Consider the following 23,350-nt stretch of genomic DNA (forward strand, 5'->3'; position numbering starts at 1 on the left):
CTTTCCCTGATTGAGACATAACAATATGAGAGCTGAAGCTTAGTGTCTGGTTCTAGTTACCGCACAGCAGTGGGAGCATATGGCGTTAGGAGGGTGTGCGCACACAAAAGAATTCGTGTGCTCCTGTAGAATTTTGTATGCACAGTATCTTTGCAAGAAGCATCAGATTACTTTTTTTTCCTAATTTATTGCACAGTTCCATCTTTCTTCTCCTCTGCTAAGTGTGCATGTTAGCGTGAATCAGTCGGAACCCAGTGGTGCTTTGTTTTGCTCCCCCCCCCAGTTTCAAAATTGACAAGTGCCAATTAAGTTGAATTATTAAACCTGACAAGATGGCTTAGTACTGTACAAGGTCTGAGTTGTTTTTTATTTCCTGAAGTGGATACAACTCCAGAACACCTGTGGGATCAGTCAGGCCACATCAGTACTGTTGTTTTAATGTGGAAACTCTACTGTAGTTTGTGATTACCTGTTAAGTCTGAGACAGACATTTGATGGTTTTCAAATTTTAAATGTTTTAAATGTCCTGTCTGTGATTGCATACTCTCTCAGGGGACTTTGACGCAGTGCAGAGCCCCTCCACGCCCATCAAAGAGCTGGATGATCGAGCCAGCCGGAGTGGGGGTTCCAAGTCCCGGGGCAGGGGCCGCAAAAACAACCCCTCCCCTCCCCCTGACAGTGACCTGGAGGTAAGAGACCCAAAAAACACCCGCTGACAGAGCACTTACTGTGCTGAATGAATATTCCATTCAAATCTCAATGGATAAGCTGTTTTCTTTTTGACCTTCATCTTTTCTCCTCACTGAAATCTCAAAATGAAGGCCAGCAGCTCATAGAGACCTGGACCACCCATGTCATGGTCCATTGTGCATGCGCGCACACACACACACACACACACACATGGATGTCAGAAGCACATTTTAATGTTTCACTATTTTGCTCTCCAGAGGGTGTTTGTTTGGGATCTGGATGAGACCATCATAGTCTTCCATTCTTTGCTCACGGGCTCCTACGCACAGAAATATGGAAAGGTAAGATCACCACCCTGACGTCACTGTCTCTCTGTCATTATTATTGCATCTAACCTGTATCCTTCAATATAAGTAAATAGTCTATTCATCTTTCTTCCTGGACTCCCACTAGACTGATGTTGATTAAATGAAGGGTGATGAATCTTCACACTTTGCTCGTCTTTTAAAGATAATCATATTTCAAGTCCTGAAACTGATACGCTGTTGAGGCTTGGAGAGATGATGCATCATTCTGTTAGTGACTGGCCCCAAGCAAGCACTTGGAGAAAAGGACATAATTTCCACTGGGAATTTACTCACTTAAAAGGCTTTAAACAGCGTGCTCTGACTGTCCAGCTGCCAAAGTCCAGTGAGCTCACAGCAAGTAATGAGTATTCCCGCAGTGAGTGCCCTCTAGACTTCTTTGCCCCAGGCTTTGCCTCGCAGGCTAAATACAGGTATAGAGATTCTTGGGGCTGTATGTAGCCTGACAGGAAGACACTACTCAGGGCTTTAAAAAAGTATTTTCATGTCCTCTTCAGTTTGTTTAGATAAAAAAAAAATCTATAATGTGTATTGACAGAGATAATATTCCCTCAAATATATGATACAATTGAATATCAGTCAAGTTTAAGGCTTTAGAAATTTAAGGATTTAGAAAAGATGCAAATACAATATTATCTGCCAATGAAACTAAACGGAGAGAGTGCATTAATAATACAGTTTCAGTTTGTAAAGGACTACCATTATTATAAAAGCACAATAATAAATTCTGTCCACTACTTCTGAAATTACACCCATGATGGATGAAGACAAGTTATTCTCCCTGTAATCACAATATTCAAATAAGCTCCACTTTTCTCAGTATATTAACATTACATCATCTACTTCTGTAATGTTATGAGGATGACCACATACATAATACAATGAGTCTTTGCGTGTACCACATGTTAAGAAGACATTTTAGTCTTATTATTAGTAATTGCCACTGCTTACATGAACTTAATCATAATTTTACATGCTGTTTATTTCATGCTTCACTGTGAACTTATTTGGTGGCCTCGCCTTCTCACATGATGGCTACACTGTTAATAGTTCCCTTTATTTTAATAGATCTGATCTGGGATCATCATATGTGGCAAAGGCTACAGATTTTTATTAGGTGATGTCGTTTCCTGTGGGTGCTGGCATATCCGCCAGCCCTCCTGCACAGGCTTTGCATCCCAAGTCCATTCTGACTTCTTGTTTGGCAGTCGAACAAAAGCTGGCACAGCACACACGTACCATTTGGAGCCGTAGGAGCCCAGGCATTTTACAGAGAGGGCTTGTGGGCAGTGATGTGCTTCCTATTTGCTCTGCAGTTGTGGAATTTTATGTTCAGCAATTGGGATTTAATGGGTATAGGAAAGGCCCCAGTGAGCTGTAAATTGCTGTGTGTGGGGGAGAGTGAACACATGCAGCCTTGTGGTTAATGTTGCTTGGCTTGTGTTGCTTTTACAGTAGAAGAACCCTGAAAACCAAAGGATGATATGACAAATCATCTACTGGCACTAGCAGAGAAGGTTGCGCATTTCTTCTCGCTTACAAACAATTAAGTACCCAATTCATATGGGTTTAAGGAGATGTCTGCTCTAAATGATATTACACTTTTCATGAATACCTTAGGCATCTTTTTCCACACACATACACAACTGTCACACTCACTGCAGAGATAATCTTCATACGATGATGAAGCTTTGAATTATAAGAGCTGGAATGATAGCAGCTATGTTGGAGAGTGGACTTGTTTCAGACTGCTCTTGCCATGGCTAAAGTGATATTTTCAATTCCCCGTGTCAAAATATTTTAAGAGAAGCCACCTCAGCTTTTCCAGAGCTCAGCCAAATTCAGCTGCTCGGAGGGAATTAACACACTTGAGCTGTGAGTTTTTTAACAAATGTGTATGTCCAGAACTTTCCATATGGCTGGCAGCCAATGTAATAATTGCCTGTGAGACAAAGCTAATGTGCCACTTGTCTGTGTGACTGACAGGAAAGCAGGAAAAGTGCTACAGTCAAAATTGCTGCTATCACTATTAGCAGCTGTTAAGTTTGGAGAGCCTCACACACTTCACATCTTTCAATTCTGTTTTCCCCTTCACACTCAAAAATGCCAATGATCCCTTTTTCTTTTTGTGTCTGTGTACCTCGCTCACTTTCACTCTCCTTCCTGTTCATTTCTTTCTATTCTGGTCGTCTGATGAATCACGCGGCAAGCTGTCAGCCCTCGCTGACCTATCACAGATGATGGTTTTTGCAGCTGAGCCCTGGACTGGCAGGGTGGGCTGCCTTCTCCCAAACACTCACACATTTACACACAAACCTTTTCACATACCACATACACTTTGAGCGTCTCCCTTTGAGGGCACCTACTCTCTCTAACATGCACACACAGGAAGACTCTCACCCCCCACAAACACAACCCCCCACCAAAGCCTGAGGAATGTTGATGGGACAGAGCAAGTGTAACCTGTCTCTCAACATCTGCTGTGATGAATGGAACATACCAACTCTACAAATGTGGGTGGGAACTGGGATAAAGTAGAAAGTGTGTAACTCCTGATATGGTTTTGGGGACTGGTGGGATTAATAATTACTAAGAGAGTAAATGGATCTGGTATAATTTGTCATCATGGTGATGCTATCTTCATCTTTAATTAGGACCCTCCAATGGCAGTAACGCTGGGTCTTAGGATGGAGGAGATGATCTTCAACTTGGCTGACACACACTTATTCTTTAATGACTTGGAGGTGAGACACATATCAGGCTGACACTCAAAGAAACACATTTACAGCTTTCCAGAGTGTTACTGTGGCTCTGTCTATTTCTTGAGATGTGCACACAAGTTATAGAGCTTACAGCATATATGTAGCCGAGGCATACTTCAATAAATACTCTGTGTTCCTCATATCAAGCATTTACTGAGTAAAATAAAATTGGCAAAAGTACTTGAAATTACTGCACTAGCATATAAATTTGTAGTAGCAAGCACCATCAAAATCTAGTGTGCTCTCTAAGCCTCCATACTGTAGCTTCAACTAAGTGCAGGCAGCCTATTAACCAATCAGACGGCAAAGCTGCCTGAGGTCATTATTGGTCCTAATTAAGCCCATTAAGAATGGTGAAAAGTAAGTACATTTACTCAAATACAGGGATTAAGTACAATTTTGAGGTATCTGTACTTGGGTATCTCATATTTTTGTATTTCACAAAATACCCTTCAATGCTTTAAATTATAAGCATATAAGATAGTTAAAATTAGCTCCACCAGCTGCAGCATTAAATGTGATGTACATAATAATGCATCAGTAATATAATATACATTAATGTCCATCTATCCATCCATGATCTATACCGCTTATCCTATACCGAGAGGCGGGGTTCACCCTGGACAAGTTGCCAGTCCATATATACATTAATCTGAATTATGCTATAAAGAGTGCTTTTACTTTTTGTAGTTTGAATATATTTTGATACCAATACTTCTATAATTTTACTGGAGGATTTGTAACACAGTACTTTTACACTTGTGATATTGTTACTCAAGTAAACAATCTGAGTACTTCTTCCACCATTGCCTATTAAGTACAGTTACAGAACTGCTTATCAGCAGCAAATCAAATACATCAAGACACAAACCATAAAGATACTAACTGACTACAGTATAAATAGCTCTGTCAAAAGGCATGTTGTCACACCAGCATCCAGTGAAATGCTGTTACTGCCATCTAGTGATGTAACACACCACTCACTGTAAGTGCTGCACCATGTCTTTATGCCAACCATTAACATGTTGGCAACATTTTTCTATACACAGTTAACTTTGATTATGCCTTTGTGAATCATTTTGTCTTCGTTCAGTTTTCATAATTACTATTTATGTTGCTCTATATAATACTTATGTGTCTGTGTGTACAGGAGTGTGATCAGGTACATATTGATGATGTATCATCAGACGACAATGGCCAGGACCTCAGGTGAGAATTTCATAAATTTGTAGAGTGTAAACAGTTGATAGTTTTTATTTATTGTCGGGTTTTTTTGTACATTTTATCTGCATGTTAATTTCATTCTTTCAAATATGTTTATGGTACTGAACAATAATGATAACCATCTTTTTGTTCTACCAGAGCAGATTTTTCAAATAAAATATATCATTATTATTGACAGTACTTACAGTTTTGCAACTGATGGCTTCCATGCAGCTGCAACCAGCGCAAACCTGTGCCTGGCTACGGGTGTCCGCGGCGGGGGCGACTGGATGAGGAAACTGGCCTTCCGCTACCGACGTGTCAAAGAGTTGTATAGCACTTACAAAAACAATGTGGGGGGTAAGCCAACTGGATTGGAGTTTACTGGACTCCAGGGACCGATAAGAGGGCAACAGAGAGGGGGCGTTTAATTAAACTGTAAATTCTCTACTACATATGGTGAAATTAGATTAAAGTTCAGTTTGGAAAGAAAGATTCTGTCTGAAATGATTCATGTGTTTTTGTATATTCTGCACAGGAGCTACAGATAATACTCAGTCTTCAAATAACACACATGTATGGAAGGTTTTGACTGTATTTTTAATAATTCATTTGACCAATTTCATGCCAGAACTAAATATATATTTGTTTCCTTCTAATGTCCATCAGTACTAGAGTAGAAATGATTCTGAAATATTTAGACTGTAGGACATTATAACTCCTTTGAAGCCCCTGAAAGTCTGGCCTTTTCTAGGTTTAGCAGGTTTGTAATTGTTCCTTAAATAATTTAATTAAATATCAGCCCTTAAACCACTAAACACAAATTAAATGAGTGAGGAAACAAACTTCACAGGTTTTGCAGGTTTTACAGAGAAGTCAGTGTGTGGTGTTTCAGCCTCACATCAGTCTAGACATGGGTGTAACCCTAGTGGCCTCCAAATTCTGATTAGCTCATAATGTCCTAATTTGTGCTGCTTGTTTTCCTTTAATGTGTAACTCGTGTCACTTTAAGGATGAAGTGAATTTCTGCTATGTCCTAGGTCTGCTTGGTCCTGCTAAGAGAGACGCCTGGCTGCAGCTCAGAGCCGAGGTCGAGGCTCTGACCGACTCCTGGCTCACCCACGCTCTCAAGTCCTTGTCCATCATCAGCTCCAGGTAACACTTTTTACGCTGTTGTTATTCTTTCATTCACCCACATTGTGAAATTGCTGCTCTCATCCTGTGATCAGTCATTATAAGCTAAAGATTCAGGTGAGGAAATTGATCCAGATTCAGCATCAGAGGACTTGTGATCCATTTATGTCTATCGTCCCATTCATAGAGCTTTTCACCCACCTCTGCTCTTCTTAATATGGTCTGTTCTCTCTTTTCATCTCTATCTCATAGGAGTAACTGTGTAAATGTGTTGGTGACCACAACGCAGCTCATACCAGCGCTGGCTAAAGTTCTCTTATATAGCCTCGGATCCGTTTTCCCTATCGAGAACATTTACAGTGCAACAAAAATAGGTAAGACAAACACTTAGCCACACACAGCCCATAAACTCTAAACCAACAATCTAATATTGATGGAAATAACGTGATGTGGAATTAAAGTATTTAACTAGTAGATGACTTATGATATTTTAATACTTGAAAGTCACATGTATTTTGTTGGTTATCCCTTATTTTGTTTTTTCACTCCATATGCTGCTCATATCATGTTCCCTGTTATAGTCAACTTATTGCTTTAGTTGGCCTCAGGTTCACTGAATGGTTGGTTGGGAATGTTCCAGTCACAGTATGCTTTATTTTATACTGTGTGTGTGTGTGGAGGGGAGAGAGAAATAGAGAGAAACAAAGTAAAATTGAACCCAAAGCACACAACATTTCATTTAGAGGAAACAGATCATGCTGGTTACGCTTTGGCCAAACACAAGCATGGACTTAAAGATGCATTACCTCTCAAATATAGAATGTGCAGGTTTGTAAATTCAATTAATAAGTAAAACGGCAATAATAGTCATTGTACTGTACTCTTCAATAGTCATTCCTTTTCCTCATTCACACAATAGCCAGTGGTATTTCTCACTGTCAGTGTTATTTATTTTAAAAGGTCCATATGCAATGGATAACTTAATCTGACTTTGCAATCAAAAAGCATATTAAATTAGTACTGGAAGAAGGACTCAGATTCTTTACTTAATTAAAATTAGCACAGTGTAAGAATACTCTGGTACAGGTAAAAGTACTCGGTGTGCAGAATAGCACATTACACATGGTTGTATATCATATTATTGAATTATAGTTACTGATGCATATTGTGCACATCACATTTAATATTGCAGCTGGTAAAGGTGGTGCTAGTTTTAACTACCTAATATGTTTGTAATTTGAATGACTTTACATACTGCTGAGTAGCTTGTGAATGTTCCATAAGGAATCAACAAAGGCTTAAGATTATAGTGCTGTTGTTTTTGTCACTTTCGGCTTTTCCTGTTTTAGGGGTCGCCACAGCGAATCGTCACACTGACGACTCGCATGTTGACATTCGGCATGTGTTTTACGCCGAATGCCCTTCCTGACGCAACCCTGATTCGAACCCGGGGCACAGCGGCAAGAGCGCTGCACCATAACCACTAACCTACCAGGGACGGCCATTACAGTGCTGTTGTATTATTAAGTAACTAGTAACTAAAGTTGTCAAAGTAGCGAACTTAAAAAGTACATGCAGTGAAGTCAAAGTATTAAGTAGCCGAAAATGAAAATAAAAAAAACATACTTGAGTAAAGTACAGATACCTTAAAATTATACTTAAGTACAGTACTTGAGTAAACATACTTAGTTGCTTCACTGTATTTAATGTGACTTCGGGTATTCATGACTTAGAACTGATGTCCCTTTGTCCTGGGACGCACTTCCTAGTGAATTATAGTGACAGTTTGTCATTAAAATGGGACGCTTAAACCTAAAGTAAGAAAGTAAACAAGACTGATCACAAAAATAAAATAGAGCATCTGAGGTAGGCAAGAGTCAAGGGCACTAGATCTCTGGATACCTTTAACAAATACCAGGGTCTTATGTTTCATAATGAGGAAGTATGTCACCAAATGCAGCAGTGCATTTCCCTGATTCATTCATTCATTTCTACCGCTTAGTCCCTGAATGGGGTCAGGGGGGCGGGCCGAAGCCAATCCCGGCCGGCACAATCCCGGCCGGCAATTGGGTGAAGGCGGGGTACACCCTGGACAGGTCGCAGTCCATCGCAGGGCTAACACATAGACGAACAACCACACACATGCACACACACTCCTATGGGCAATTTAGAGACACCAGTCAACCTAAGCTGCATGTCTTTGGACTGTGGGAGGAAGCCGGAGTACCCGGAGAGAACCCACGCAAGCACGGGGAGAACATGCAAACTGCACACAGAAAGGCACTGGGTTCGGGCCCCACCCGGGACCTTCTCGCTGTGAGGCAACGGTGCTAACCACTGTGCCACCGTTTCCCTGATGTGTTTTTAATTGTTTCTGAACATCAGTGGAGGTCTATGGCACAGGTGAATAAAATAATCCATGGCTGGCAGACACTAACCATGAGTAGAGGCAGTTAATTGTTGGTTTTAGTCTCTATATGGGAAACATTAAAGATACTGGTAATATAGAAAATGGCCGGCCTTATCCTTTAATACCAGAGTTATGCTTTTGCTCAACAACATTAAATCCATCCTCACCTCACATGATTCTAATCTGGCCTTAAACAACTCTGTTTGTGGGCTCTTCCAGGCCTGGTGCCCACATTCTGAATGGTCTCTATTAGCATTAACGTCAGCCGGTTACGCCAATACACCGTGTCCGTGGCCAGCACTAAATTATATTCAACCGTGCATCAGTCCGAACACAGGAAACAAAACAACTTGGATTAGGAGAGGTAAAGAGCCAAAAGCATTCAAGAAAGAAACTCAAGCCAAGTATGTGTGTGTGTATGTGCATGTTTGTGAGCTTATGTCACACGCCATTCAACCCCACGGTGCCTTGATTCAAAAGGACGTAGCAATGAGATAACCATGACGACAGTAGACTGCACAAGTGTTTGAGGTCGGATGCCATATCCACTGGACCCCTGCATGCTTGACTTTGCATATGGAATTACTTTATGACCAATTAACATCATGTATATTTGTACAGGCAAAAGGCCAGTTGCTAATATGGGGTGTGACTTTTGACATCACCCACAAGCAAGCCTGCTCTTTGTGTTGTCGTTGCAACCAGATTTCATTATATTCATCTGAAGCACCTCTCAGGAGGTACCACGTGGATGTCAGGATGAATCAGAGTGATCAATATGTTATGGAAAAAAGGTGTTTTATGTGTGTCTGCCCATGTCAAAGCCTCTGTTTCTGTCTCCTCTACTTCACTTCTGTGCACTGATGCACACAGATCTGCCTCTTACTGTGTTTTATTTCCATCTAAACAAAGGAAAAACCTGTGAAAGCCATTTGTTTGTCTCCAGGCAAAGAGAGCTGTTTTGAGCGTATAGTCTCCCGCTTTGGCACTAACATTACATATGTTGTGATTGGCGATGGGAAGGATGAAGAGCATGCGGCCAGCCAGGTAAACACACAACTTCTGAACTTTGACCCCTCTGACCTTGTGACCCTCCTTCCTCCCCTTGTTTATTTGTTTTTTTGCAGGAAAAGAGAGTTGCTTTGAACGCATAATGCAAAGGTTTGGCAGGAAAGTAGTGTATGTTGTAATTGGTGACGGTGTGGAAGAGGAGCAGGCAGCCAAAAAGGTAATGGACCCACAACCTCACCGTGTCCCCGCCTACTCCACACACTGTGAGCTCTGATTGGACGAAGCCTGCCTTCTTTGCTGTAGCAGTGTTGTGTTGGTTGTTTACTTTTTCTGTTGCATTTTTCTTTTTTTAATGCAGTGACAGGCAAGACTGACTGCATCTGTTAGTGAAAATGTGAGATTGAAGCTTGGCTAAGTTGTACATTTTGTGCCTGATCTTTATGAGGATCACACGCAGCGTAATGAGTCAAATTACGCAACTTAATTTGGCTCATATACTCCTCTGCTTAATTTTATTGTCATCACATGTGACACCAAAACTAAATGGCTGCCCAAATGTACACAGTGATTAAGCTTTGAACAATCTCATTTGAGACGGATAATGCTGGTTTTTATCTAGTGGTGTGTGGAGTATTATTTTTCAATGATTAGTTTACGTGGGAGAAAAGTAGAGTTATAACAAAACAAATTACACCTGGTGTTATACTCTAAACTCATTACCTAGGACATATTTCCTGATGTGTGAATATAAATCCTCTCTCTTCTCCAGCATTGGGTTTCATTCATAGTGCTGGGGCTGCTAAAGGAACAGTTTGACGTTTTATGAAATACGCTTATTCACTTTCTCACCAAGCTAGACAAGAAGACTGATAGTGCTCTGACAGCTGCACGTTACACCCAGCAGGTACAACAGCAAGGTTAGCTTAGCATCACATAAAGACAGAGAACCGCCATGGAAGCACCTGAGAATGCACACATTTGTAAGCACAGAATCAGCTTTGAGAGCATAATCCTGGCCATGCACACGCTCATTTGAGTGTGTGCTCTCAAATTTCTACATTGGGTTTTGTGTGAAAGTCTGTCGGCGCCAAAGGTTTTGAGAGCACACAAAACGAGTTTCAACTATGTCAGTTTGCAAATCAGTATTTGAGAATATACAGGTAGAGATTTGTAAGACCAGACACAGCTTTGGGTGTGAGGGAGGACAAAATTGTGGGTGTAACAGATGATTTGAGCGAGCAACAGGGGTTCTCCATCTCCTGCAAATCCATCTCTGTGTTCTCAGATTCTAATTTGCAAATGGAACAGCACTCAAAACTTGTTTTGGGTGCTTTCAAAACATTTGGAACTGACACTTTTTACACAAAACCCAATGGAGAAATCCGAGTACATACTCGGAAACAAATGTACAAATATTATTCTGCACTAACAAATCTGTGCCAGCGGTTTCCTCAAGTGCCAAGTTGCAAACTGAATAGCACTCAATATGGATAGTGCACCCTCCAACGTTCTGGCAGGGATGTACTTCCATAGTTTTCACATGTCTGTAAAGATTACACATTTTAATTTGTAACCATAGGTGCTTCTAGGCAGCTTTTGTTTCCTATTGAGAGAATATGGCTGGCCAATCTTTATGCTAAGATAACCGGCGGCTGGTTGTAGCTTTCTATGCACATAAGCATCAGTCCTCTCAGCTCAAAAACACTTATTTCCCAAATACCACACTGTTCCTTTAAGCCTTAGAATTGCATGAATATTGTTTTGCTGTGCTTGTGCAAAGCAAGCAGCTACAAGCTACTGTAGTGTAGCTTGCATGACGGTAGGTGGTGGTGGTGTGCATCAGTTATGTAAACAGTATGGCTGGTTGTAATGGTGTGTGTGTCCCTACTCTGCAGCACAACATGCCTTTCTGGAGGATATCCAGTCACTCTGACCTGCTGGCATTACACCAAGCACTGGAGTTTGAGTACCTGTAACTATTATAATAATACGGACTCAAAGTGGATGCAATGTTATGGACATGGGTCAGCCAGGCAGCCCTCTTCTTTTGTAAAACTATTTAAAGATCAGTACACTGCAGCTGTGTGATGTTTTTTTTTTTCCTTGAACGCCTGGATTTACAAACTTTGAATGGTCTTAAAAAAAAAACTAAAAAAAAAAACAAAGAGGTGAAAGGAGGAAACAGAACAGTGGGGTCAAGACATGCCTCAACTAAACTATAGCGCACCCCCTGACGACGATGCTGGGACAGGCCTCTGTGAAAAGCATCTTCTGTCCATGGAGCTGGAGAGGACTGAAACCCTGTACAGGCTGGAGACACCCCCCAACCTCCTTCAGAGGGAGTTTCTTTGGTTTGTTTTGGTGACCTGGGACTATCTAGCCTCAAATCAATGAGGGCTTCTCTATTCTGGCAGCACTGTATGCAGGGTAACAGCTGCCCTTTTTTTAAGTGTTTTCTTCCTGGTGGTATAATCACAATATAATGCAGTCTGTGGCAGAAACATGTAAATTATTTACAATAAATTTAAGGGCAGTGGTGGATATTTTGGGGTCTTGTTTTTTTTCCCCCTCTGGATTTTTGTATTTTTTCTTGGAGAAACTGAGGACATGCGTCATGTGTTGTGCCTTAATGTGTTTGAATGTCTTTTCTTTATTCAGAAATGTTATGTAGATATAAAGGAGAACACTTATCCAAAAGACCTATGCATCTTGTCTTCCCTAATGAAATTTGTAACCTTATCCACCTAACCCAGTGCTGCATATTAGTTCATTTCCTGTTCCCAGTGGTCAAACCTTGTATGCATTTTGTGAATTAGATGTGACCAGAGATTTTCCAGATAATAATGGTGTGAAATCTGACATCCCATAATTTAAATTTCTGAAATGTCAACTCTCATTCACCTTAACACCACATTTGTTCTTGACTCTTACTAGTTTTGCCACAAGCTGAGGTAAACATTTATCTGAGCAGACCATGACTTTATACCTGCTGCCAATAGGTCAGCTAAACAGCAAAAGGTGATTTAAAAAAAAAAGCAACTGAGACAATAGCTTTGTTACCACTTTTTATTGCAGCCTTATTTCTTCGCCTTGAAATATTCCTCGATCACATCTTTGGCCTGAGACTCCTTGCCGTAGTCCTATAGACAACAAAAGTGTAATGTTTAACCGAATCCATATCCTGGTAAATCACACATATAAAAGCTTAGGAAAATATACAGGTGTGGCCAGGCTCTGCTCTAAATGACAAAGTGACAAGAGTTAATTGTATAAACACCAACAAACCTCAAACTGTAGATGATATTAAATTTTGAACTTGAACACTACGCATCAGCTTGTATCTGCTTGTTTCCACACTTCATTGTAGCTACTATGCATAAACTAAAAGACATGTTTTATGGCTAAACCATTAAAATTTAGTGGAAGTTTTCTGGATGTCTCATGCATCATTTTCCCAAAATTCAATCTGACACATCTGTGGACAGGAGAATTTAAAATCAACAGTTGTTAGCTACACAGCAGAGTTCAAGAAGCTAATGCCAGGATGCCCCATCAATCATGGTGCTTACTGTCACGCCACTGTATGTAGCCATTTTTAGGGACCCCAAACACGACCGGCAGATGAAGGGGCTCGTACCCTGGCTGTCATCTAGCCAGGAGTTAACAACAGCTGCATGGCACAAAGCACAGCACCTGCACTTGACTGGCAGTGCTACCATATGTCCTAACTTCTGTACTTGACTGATCAACAACAAAACAGGTACATCTTCCCATTGTAGTGCAAGACAAAAGAAAAAAAAATTTGAATTGTGCCTTGATAACGTAAAAAGCCCATAGAAAACTTTGCACCACTCACCTTGACTACGACACAACTGCAGCCCACCACCTTGCGGGGTTTGCCCTCACGGTCGATCTTGCACAGGCCAACCCACTCACCAAGCTTCTTGTTGTCATCAACCTAAAATAAAGTTAAGCACATATTACCTTGTGTCACACCTACATTTAAGATAAAAGTAACATGCCTTTAATAGTGGCTTAAGAACCTATTTTACAACAACAATGTTGGTAATTACTCCTGGTAAACAGTCACTGGTATGCATTCATGTACTGTGACAAAGGTTTTCCAGTTTAACTAAACCTAAGCAGTGAAACTACAACTGCAGCATCATGGGTGCTTCAGGCTGCATCTCAGACAGAAATTGGGTAACAGTGGCAATCTCCTCACAGTATTCAGTAGAGGGAGCCAAATTATCATCAGTGATACAGCAGCACCTTAAAATCTACTGTCAGTACATGAGACCTAGCTGAAATAGTACAAAATACTTGGGTTTTCATGCCTATAAAAGAATTACATTTTTAACTCATGGATTTTGGCAATAAGGGATTCCCGCTCACTACTCCTAGCAGTCTAATTTTCAGCAGGCTCATTACCTTGATTAGGTTGATCTGATGCTCAGCGCAGAGGGCCTCAACCAGCTTGACGTACATGGGCTCGTCGCAGTTGGCTGCAAGGACACAGAGATGGGCCTGACGCCTGCAACAGAGCACTGATTAACTCAACAATGGGCACAATGCACTATTATGCTAAAAATAAATAAAGGCACATCTCAGACAGATATTGGGTAACAATGGCAGGCTTCCACATGAGGTTCAGTAGAGGGAGCCAAGATATCATCAATGATCCACCTACTATGTATGGAATGCCAGTGAAGTTAAGTATTTTTAAATACATACTTGTCCAAGGCTTTGGCAGCCTCACGGATACCGCGGGCAAGGCCATCATGGATAAGTGCAGTCTTGAGCACTTCAGGGAGAGCGGTGTTCACATCCATCACACCTCCAGCAGAAATGCTATTGAAAATGGCAGAAGAGAAATAAAGCTTAATATATAACTAAATTTGCATGACCAATTAGTGTATTCCAGTTGAGCTTCCAGCATGTCAGAAGGAGGATCTCACTCATTGTTGAGTGAAGGGGTATCCGACAAAAGAATGTAAAGTCATCATTCAAGCAACAGAAAGCTCACTTGAAGGACATGTTCAAAATTTAACTTCTATTCTTCAAGACAACAATTCCCCCTGTTATTACTAGAATGACAAACCCAGCATTGTTGCGCTAATAACTGGGGCACTTGCTGAAACAATATAGTTGTTGGTTCCAGAAAAAGGTTTTTGGTTTATAACTTTAAGTCAAATTACATTAAAAAAATCTTGAACTCTCATAAGACACAACATTCAAAGCAAATTATTCACGTTTACAATTATTCAGTCCCAGCAATACACTGAACATGTTGAGTAGGTAGTAACTTGAGAATGCTATTTTCTAAGTTTAAGAAACAAGACAAACTCCTAAACCAACAAAATTTAAAGAGCTAATACTTCCCATATTTGATAGCTGTTCTATTCACACGTGCTGTATCAGTATGGAACATTTGAACGTGCATATCGGCTAAGCTAGCCAAGCAGTTAGCTTAAGTACGATCAAATTATAGGCTGCAAAGAATCGCTACACTACTTAGTAGCCACATGAAAAAAAATGTTACACCACTGTCACGTCACCCTAGAAGTACTAGGACACTGTTTTCACCACTTGTTCTGTTAAACATCTGGTTTAAACCGTACTCCATAAGACTAGAGCCAGACAGAAAGAGTCATGCTCACCCTTCCTCGGCCATTATAGTTTTACGATGGATGGTGGACTTAAAGTTCTGCAATAAAAACACATATGAGAAGACAGTTATTATCCACCGAAACTAGCTCACTGTGAGTGAGTTATAGGTCAAGATGTTAGATTTATGCTATAGATTGTGACGGCAACCGATGAAACGCACCCTATCCTCCTCTCGGGCAGCGGGTAAAAAGGACGTCACAAGCCTGCGACACTGTTTTAATGCCACCAGGCCCCAGTGGTGTCTGAGGTGCTGCCTGCTGAAGTTTTAGCTTTGAGGCAAGTTTTTTCTTGAGTTTACATGGTATTTTCTCATGGAGATTATTATTAGGAAAAGTATTTTTAAAGCATTTTAAATTTCAGTTTTATTCAGTGTGGACCTATACATTTGTTAGCCTCTTTATTACATAATAATAATAGAAGAAGCCTCCTCAAAAATTACAGCTCTAGGCCTAATCCACGTCTAATGATCAACTACAAATTTGTTGATAAGAAGTGTAATAACCAAATTATTAGAGGGGCAGTGAAGACAGAATTATATTCAGCAACTCTACCCTGGAAAAGAACTCTCAACAGATTGTTTTAAAAAAAAAACTGAACAGAGGAGCTTGTGTTTCAAGTACCAGCTAAAGCTAAGGACTTACTTTTCAAAATTCTATTCAAAATTTGCCCCTGCAATGAACTTCTGCATATTAATATAGAATGTAATGTTTGTGTATTTTGCAAAATTGACATAGAAACAATTGAACATTTATTCTTTAACTGTATTTAAGTAACTAACTCCTAGGGAAAGGACTGGCCTGCAAAGGGACATGAATGTGTTCCAGATGTTTCTTTCAAGGCCACGAAGGTAAGGTTTTTTTGTATAATACAAATGAATAATTTTGTGTATTTTTCAAATGCACCCCCTCTTTTTTCTGCCAGTTTTTTTTTTTGTTTTTTTTTTTGATTGCATTCTGGTATGTGGGCTCTTTGGGGCAGTAGTCAGTCAGTGATATAGGCTGTTCACTTAGTGTTCAAAAGACATCATGTTGTTTAATATGAAAGAATATGGTATTTTCTGGAATCACCATTATCAGCTGATTAAAATCGGCCTCATGTGCCGCGCGCACTCCATTTAAATGAGTTTCACCGCCCGTATGTAAAAGCGGCATGTCGGCACAGACAAATGAAACACAGTCTGATTATGGTTGGCAAGAATGAAAATACAGAACTTGCTCTCATTTGAAAAGAGGACTTTGGACCACTGGGCAACAGTGCAGTTCTTCTTCTCCTTAGTCCATCTAAGACACCTCTGCCGTTGTCTGTGGTTCAGGAGTGGCTTGACAAGAGGAATACAACAACTGTAGCCAAATTCCTTGACATGGCGGTGTGTGGTGGCCCTTGATGCCTTGACCCCAGCCTCAGTCCATTCCTTGTGAAGTTCACCCAAATTCTTGAATCGATTTTGCTTGACAAGCCTCTCAAGGCAGCGGTTCTCTCGGTTGGTTGTGCATCTTTTTCTTCCACACTTTTTCCTACCACTCAACTTTCTGTTAACATGCTTGGATATGTCAGATCAGCAGTCTTCCCCATGATTGTGTAGCCTAGTGAACCAAACTGAGTGACCATTTTGAAGGCTCAGGACACCTTTGCAGGTGTTTGAAGTTGACTAGCTGAGTGGCATGTCACCATATTCCAATTTATTGAGATAGTGATTTGGTGAGTTTTTGTTAAATGTGGGCCAAAATCATCACAATTAAAAGACCCAACGGCTTAAACTACTTCAGTCTGTGTGTACTGAATTTATATAATACACGAGTTTCACGATTTGAGTTGAATTACTGAAATAAATGGACTTTCCCACGATATTCTAATTTATTGAGATGCACCTGTATATATTTAGTATTTTTATTAAAACAAACAGGAGATGATCCCTTCAGAGATACAGTTTACCACTCTGTAATTCTCATTGTGAGTCTTAACAAATCGAATCTCTTTCCCGTTGATGAATGCCTTTCGACTGATAAAGTATGCCTTCTGACCATTCTTGTGGGCTTTTTCCACAACGCAGCTCTGGCATCCTTTTCCCAAAAATTGTCTGATGCTCTGAGCTAATCAAGCTGTTGAACTTGACATTTATTCATTATGTCATTGTCCCTCTTCAAGCATTTAATTTTATTACTGTGTTAAACTACATTATTGTTGGTTTCTTTGACCTCGCTGGTGAAGCTTTTCATAGATACCACTTTGAATAAACCTCACGTCAATAACTGCAAAAGGTCAAAATGTAACTTTTGGCTTTTTGATTTTATGATTCTGAAAAAACTATAGACTATTTAGAGTTATGGGGGATGCCAAGATAATCTAGAGCAGGGGTGGCCAATTCCAGTCCTCGAGGCTCGCTGTCCTGCTTGTTTTCCAACTACAGTATCCCTGCCTGCCAAATTCATACCAATTCACTTTATCTTTCCTCACTCCACTTTCATCTAAGATGGTATCTTCCAGCTTCTGACTGACTGAACACACCTGAGCCAGGTAATCAGCAGCAGGTCAGGCAGGGATAGTTGGAAAACAAGCAGGACAGCGGCCCTCGAAGACTGGAATTGGCCAGCCCTGCTCTAGAGGTATGCAAGATTAAACATTAAATGGCTGGAAACAAGCATGCCATGGAGACTTTAAGTTTATTCATCAAATACAAATAAAGCTTATGACTTCATCAAATCAACCAAAATGAAGTACGAAAATACTCCAAATTTTTATTTTTTGTTTAACTGTATATATGTGGGAGTGAACATGGCAACGTGGTCAACTATCCCATAGCCGGTCATCATTTCTTTTAGAGTTTCAGAAACTTCTCCAGTTGTTCCATCTCGATTGCATCCTCAAAGTCTGTGAAGCCCTGAAAGAAAACAAAAAGATGGGTGACGGGGTAAGGGTAAAAAGGATGCAGAGATACAGAGAGAAACAGTAAATATACAGATGTTTTATGATATGTTCTAGTGATTGTGTGCCATTTATGTAGTACACTCTTCTTGTACACATTATTTTGAGGCTCATAATGGTCAGGCAGAGTTGATATTAAGAAAGTTTGTGTTTATTTGTAAGAATCCTCATCCAATTATAACAATGATTTCATATGACAAGAGAACAAGGTGAAAGTTTTTATACCAGTCCTGTCAACAGTCTCCAACCGCAGTGCTTGTGACATGATCAAACAGCATTGTTTGCTCAATCCAGCTAGTTCTGTACTTCCCAAAATCAACAAAAGGACAAGCGCACTTCACGGAGCTAGTGTGGAGGTGGGAATGCATACAAGGTTTCAGTATTTGAAGAGAAAAAAGAAAGTTTCATTCAATTCTGATGTGTGTGCAGTGTGTGAGTGCTGTGCTGTGAATGGCTTTGAGGAAAGATCATCCAGAAGTGTGTTACTGTTATCCCAAGTGGAAAAAGGACAAACTACAAGTGTCACTTCAGATACTTAGAGACTCTTGGCATGATTATCAAAAAACTGTGAAAAATCTTAAGAGAAATTATTTCTCTAATATCATTCAGTCAAACTGTCATAAGCCTCGTGTGTTGTTTAAAGTTGTTGACTCAGTTCTGAATGTTCCTCAGGTTGCCTGTTTTGAGTCTTCCCCCGCCCTTTGTCAAAAATTTTTATTCTTTTTTAATGATAAGGTTCTTTCTACCAGAGCTCAAATTTTACCTCCTGTTTATGACTTTGGTTTCTCGTCAAAGAGGTTGGAGGAGGTTAGCGAGGACATGCAAATTATTACAGAATATTTCATAAAGGGAGAAGCAAACTTTTACACTGATATGATTTTCATTATTTTACTGTAACTTTCTTTTTTTATACACCTCTTGACCATTTTTGTTAGCTCTGTTGATGAATGAACATTTGTACTAGCTGAGTGTGCATTAAATATTTTGTTAATGAGAAAAATTGTTTTACTTTTTGTCATTTCAAAGTAGACAGTTGATCAATACTTTTACAGGTTATTATGCAACACTTACTCCACAGTAGACATTCCCATTGCATATTTGAGGTGCCAGTGCAGTCGGGTTCCCTGCTATCTTCCTCATTAAATCCTTATCTGCAGAATTCTGAGCAATGTCCACAGCTTTGTAAGCGATCTTCTTAGAATCCAAGACCGAGAAGATTCTTTCCTGATCTTTCTTTGTCTGGTGGGTCAGTATTTCAGTTAGTTTTATATTCATATATAGCACTTTGACACTTAAACCAAGTTCTGCCTCAAAATGAAATTTGGCAGAATGAGCAGCTACAGGTTGTGAAAAGAAATAAAATGTAAATGCTATAAACACATTTGCACAAAACCATGATGTGCTGAATTCAGCATGCCTTATGTTTTGTCACCAATATATTAGCAATATGGCTAAAAGTATTAAACAAGACTGCATACTGTACCTGCAGAGAACTGCTCACACTGGTGAAAAACACTACGAGTGGCATATCTGCTATTTTAACAATAACACCTTAATCTAAACACATATACAGGAGAGACAGACTGAGCTGCAAAGAGAAATGAAGAAACAGTGAATGTTCCTGTATCCTAAATGTAGGTATGTGGTGTTTGCAGTGATGCTTTGCTTTTTTTTAGCCTGGTGTGGTGTCAATATTGTTGCAGCTACAAACAAGGTGAGCAGGTTTGGACACAACTTACTTGCCTGCATGGGCACACCCACTTGTCTGACTGCCAGTTCGAACCTGTCTGCAACAATTGTGAAAGCACCAACACTTACATACTGCTTGTCTTTGTGGAAAGTAATTAAATAGATTGATTCAAGTAGTACACTTTACCACAGTTTGAAAGTACTTGAGTATGTCCAGTTTATCCCACTTTACAGGTGTACTCATTTTAGAGGGAAATTGTATCTTTTACTTCACTATGCAGGGCTTTTTGGAAGGCATTTTGACAGGTGTGCATAATAAAATAATCCATGTTGGCTCACTGTAACACTGCCATGCCTTATTCAGACACTTGTAACTGTAACCTGTGTTTTCTACTTGGGACAAGTTAAAATGTTCACTGTGGGAAAAAAGCCTGTTATTTTAACAGCTTCAGTACTGTTGCAAGTTACTGTAAAATTCCCAGTATGTACTGTAGAACTGTTACAATTAGCTCCCAGCAACAACATTCTACTAGTAATAATTATTATGTATTTGTCTTGCATACTATTAATTTTGATGATTTAAATACAGTCAGGGAAAAAAAATATTTGAACCCCAGCTGATTTTGTAAGTTTGCCCACTAACAAAGAAATGATCAATCTACAATTTCAATGGTAGGTTTATGTGAACAGTGAGAGACACAACAATAACAAAAAAATCCAGAAAAATGCATTACAAAAAAAGTTATACATTAATTTGCATTTTCATGAATGAAATAAGTATTTGATCTCTTTGCAAAATGTGCTTTAGTACTTGGTGGCAAAACCTTTGTTGGCAATCACAGAGGTCAGACGTTTCTTGTAGTTGGCCACAAGGTTTGCACACATCTCAGGGGGGATTTTGACCCACTCCTCTTTGCAGATCCTCTCCAAGTCATTAATGTTTCGTGGCTGATGTTTGGCAACTCGAACCTTCAGCTCCCTCCACAGATTTTCTATGGGATTAAGGTCTGGAGACTGACTAGGCCACTCCATGACCTTAATATGCTTCTTGCAAAGGGAAATGACTCATATGACTGCACAGATACAAAATAATCGGCTTACAAGGTTTGGAAATGTAATGATTATAATGCTGATGAGAGACGTCAGTGGAGAGCTAAGATTAATATTTAATAATTTGTCTGTTTTAATGCAGACTTGGGGTTTTACAGGTTTTGATCCATTCAAAATTTTTATTGCTTGCTGTACCGATGAGAGGGTGTTGTTTATCATGATTGATGTTGTTGCCTGTCTTGGTCAGGAAGCTCTTGAAAAAGAGATTTATAGAATTTCAACATTTCTGATTACAGAGGCTTTATAGAGAACAGATCCTGTTTGACAGCCATTTCCTTCTGATCCTTCTACAAAAACATGAAGGTCTCTTCTCACCACTCCACGGTATGAAGGTGGGGTGAAACCACAGTAAACAGGGAAAAAGCAGCTGCACATCAGAACCTGCAAAAGAAGACACACAAATCGGAGCTTCAAATCTGTGATCAGACAAAGCTGCAGACGGTTTCACTACTCAGTTCCACCTGAATCAGCTCTTCTCTGCTGTTAAACTCTGACACCAAAACGTTCTTCCCATCAGCCATTCTGGTGAGGGACACGCAGAGCTTTCCGGATGCCCGAAGGTGGGCGTCTTCTGGAAGCTTCTCCACCAGGCCCACCCATATCATCTGCAGCATATTGAAGCCTGGGTGGAAAACTCCCAGGGCGTGCTTTCTGGCCTCTCTCGCCATTTTCAACACTTCATTACAGAACTGCTCTGTGAAAAAATGCAGCAAACATCACTGTTCAGGGAAAGTTACAGCCACATTTATTATTCAGGAATGTGGGAATTAATAAAAAGTATTAATCACATGATTTAGTTATGACACTTGATACTGTCAATTTTCTTTTTTAACCTTTGAAGGGTATTATAGAAAATCAATAACTCTTTGCGATACTGACAGCTGAGGATGATCTCACTGTTCTTTGTTTTGTTGCCATGATTCATCTTTTAATCACTTCTACTTACAATTTAAGGTTACTGTTGTATTATCAAAGTGTATAATCAGATATATTATGGGGCTTTAATATTACCATAGTGTTTTATTGTTGTGCGTGTTTGTGAGAAAGTGAATGGAGTTTGCCCTCACTGGTACATGGGCACGGTGTGTCAGTGAACCTGCCAAGTATCAATCTCAGCATTTGTTTTGAGATAGCATATCTCCAGCCTTTATCAGTGGGAACATTTACTAAAAGAAGTACACATTTGTAAACACACCTTATGTCAGACACTGAAAATGTAAAAGGATGCCAAATCGAAACACGACTCTTACCCGTTCTTTAATATAATCTTTATTAACCATATCAATACTGCCGTCTACACTGCCAGTGAGAGGCTAAGGAATAAAATAAAATATTTACAAGTTACAAGAAGGATCCTAATACAATCTGACACCATATGTTAGGCCTTACCACTTAATGTTACACAATGAAAATACAACTCATCTTGAAGAGCTGGACAAACTGTCATGTGGATTGTAAATGTGACTCACCAATGGGAAAGCCGACAGTCACAGCTGCAGCAACAAGACAACCAGATGAAGCTCCACCGATTTTAGAAGCTCCTCGAACCAGCTGCGGCACCCGCTCCAGGATACAGCTCAAAGCTCCCAGGTAGTAAATACTCCTGAAGCCACAGCCTGCGAAAGACATGTTCCACTCTTTGTCCCAGCGGAACATTTTTTCTGATGGAAAGTCAAAACTGCATGTCTGAAGTCTCTTCAGTCAGCATCTAGGGTTCAGCTGGTAGATTTGGATTTCATTCAATGTTGCACTATTACATTTCCTCTTATCTTCACTACATTCAGAGGTCAACTGGGCCACACTTCACTTGGTTAGGTTACAGTATTGCACAACCTATTAGGCTCAAATGTCACGTGTCAAAATAGAAAACAAGCTGGAGTCACTTTCCTTACAGCTGCAATTATGCCAGCTGTGTGATATGTGGTTCAGTCACCATAACTCACAAACTGTATATTCACTCACTAGGGCTGTAGCATAACAGAGGGAGGGAATCCTCCTGTTATGTTCATTTCTCAGGTGATGCCTGCTCAGCAGTTATGTTTGTGGGTGTATTTGACCCGCAACATAACAGGAGGGTTAAAAAAGAAAAACTGAAATATCACATGGTCATAAGTATTCAGACCCTTTGCTGTGACACTCATATATTTAACTTAGGTGCTGTCCATTTCTTCTGATCATCCCTGAGATGGTTCTACACCTTCGTTTGAGTCCAGCTGTGTTTGATTATACTGATTGGACGTGATTAGGAAAGCCACACACCTGTCTATATAAGACCCTACAGCTCACAGTGCATGTCAGAGCAAATGAGAATCATGAGGTCAAAGGAACTGCCTGAAGAGCTCAGAGACAGAATTGTGGCAAGGCACAGATCTGGCCAAGGTTAC

At 40.1% G+C, this 23,350-nt stretch overlaps 3 protein-coding genes across 11 annotated transcripts in view; 1 reads left to right on the forward strand and 2 right to left on the reverse strand.

The window, feature by feature from the left end:
* eya4 (EYA transcriptional coactivator and phosphatase 4) overlaps positions 1–12,538 on the forward strand; it is a 48,917-nt gene extending 36,379 nt beyond the window's left edge. For 6 of the 9 annotated variants that reach the window (XM_020593458.1, XM_020593459.1, XM_020593454.1 and 3 more), the window contains 9 exons: positions 553–689; positions 948–1,031; positions 3,710–3,799; positions 4,968–5,026; positions 5,220–5,380; positions 6,061–6,175; positions 6,407–6,528; positions 9,511–9,611; positions 11,471–12,538. In XM_020593458.1, the coding sequence (XP_020449114.1) occupies positions 553–689; positions 948–1,031; positions 3,710–3,799; positions 4,968–5,026; positions 5,220–5,380; positions 6,061–6,175; positions 6,407–6,528; positions 9,511–9,611; positions 11,471–11,551 (950 nt within the window). In that variant the 3' untranslated portion in view covers positions 11,552–12,538. Of the gene's footprint in view, positions 1–552; positions 690–947; positions 1,032–3,709; positions 3,800–4,967; positions 5,027–5,219; positions 5,381–6,060; positions 6,176–6,406; positions 6,529–9,510; positions 9,612–9,691; positions 9,793–11,470 lie in introns of all 9 variants that reach the window. The other 3 variants (XM_020593455.1, XM_020593456.1, XR_002274398.1) reach the window with 2 other exon arrangements.
* Positions 12,539–12,627: 89 nt separating this feature from the next.
* Positions 12,628–15,463, reverse strand: rps12 (ribosomal protein S12). The gene is made up of 6 exons (XM_020593463.1): positions 15,406–15,463; positions 15,236–15,282; positions 14,310–14,426; positions 14,007–14,109; positions 13,432–13,533; positions 12,628–12,715 (listed from the first exon to the last, which is right to left on the reverse strand). The coding sequence occupies exons 2-6, from the start codon at positions 15,247–15,249 to the stop codon at positions 12,653–12,655; spliced, it is 399 nt and encodes a 132-aa protein (XP_020449119.1). The 5' UTR covers positions 15,250–15,282; positions 15,406–15,463; the 3' UTR covers positions 12,628–12,652.
* Positions 15,464–21,039: 5,576 nt separating this feature from the next.
* LOC109956340 (patatin-like phospholipase domain-containing protein 2) lies at positions 21,040–22,679 on the reverse strand. Its single transcript, XM_020593360.1, has 4 exons — positions 22,436–22,679; positions 21,428–21,660; positions 21,282–21,347; positions 21,040–21,159 (listed from the first exon to the last, which is right to left on the reverse strand). The coding sequence occupies exons 1-4, from the start codon at positions 22,620–22,622 to the stop codon at positions 21,040–21,042; spliced, it is 606 nt and encodes a 201-aa protein (XP_020449016.1). The 5' UTR covers positions 22,623–22,679.
* Positions 22,680–23,350: the final 671 nt, after the last annotated feature.

Source organism: Monopterus albus, unplaced genomic scaffold (genome assembly GCF_001952655.1).
Source record: "Monopterus albus unplaced genomic scaffold, M_albus_1.0 scaffold19.1, whole genome shotgun sequence".
NCBI classification, from domain to species: domain Eukaryota; kingdom Metazoa; phylum Chordata; class Actinopteri; order Synbranchiformes; family Synbranchidae; genus Monopterus; species Monopterus albus.

Coding starts and splice junctions, on each gene's coding strand:
- rps12 (XM_020593463.1), bottom strand. Junction 14,110..14,309: donor GCTGCCAAAGCCTTGGACAA/GTATGTATTTAA, acceptor GCTCTGTTGCAG/GCGTCAGGCCCATCTCTGTG. Junction 12,716..13,431: donor GCAGTTGTGTCGTAGTCAAG/GTGAGTGGTGCA, acceptor TGTTGTCTATAG/GACTACGGCAAGGAGTCTCA.
- LOC109956340 (XM_020593360.1), bottom strand. CDS start 22,622: ATGTTCCGCTGGGACAAAGAGTGGAACATGTCTTTCGCAGGCTGTGGC. Junction 21,348..21,427: donor GCAGAGAAGAGCTGATTCAG/GTGGAACTGAGT, acceptor CTTCTTTTGCAG/GTTCTGATGTGCAGCTGCTT. Junction 21,160..21,281: donor CACCTTCATACCGTGGAGTG/GTGAGAAGAGAC, acceptor CTCTTTTTCAAG/AGCTTCCTGACCAAGACAGG.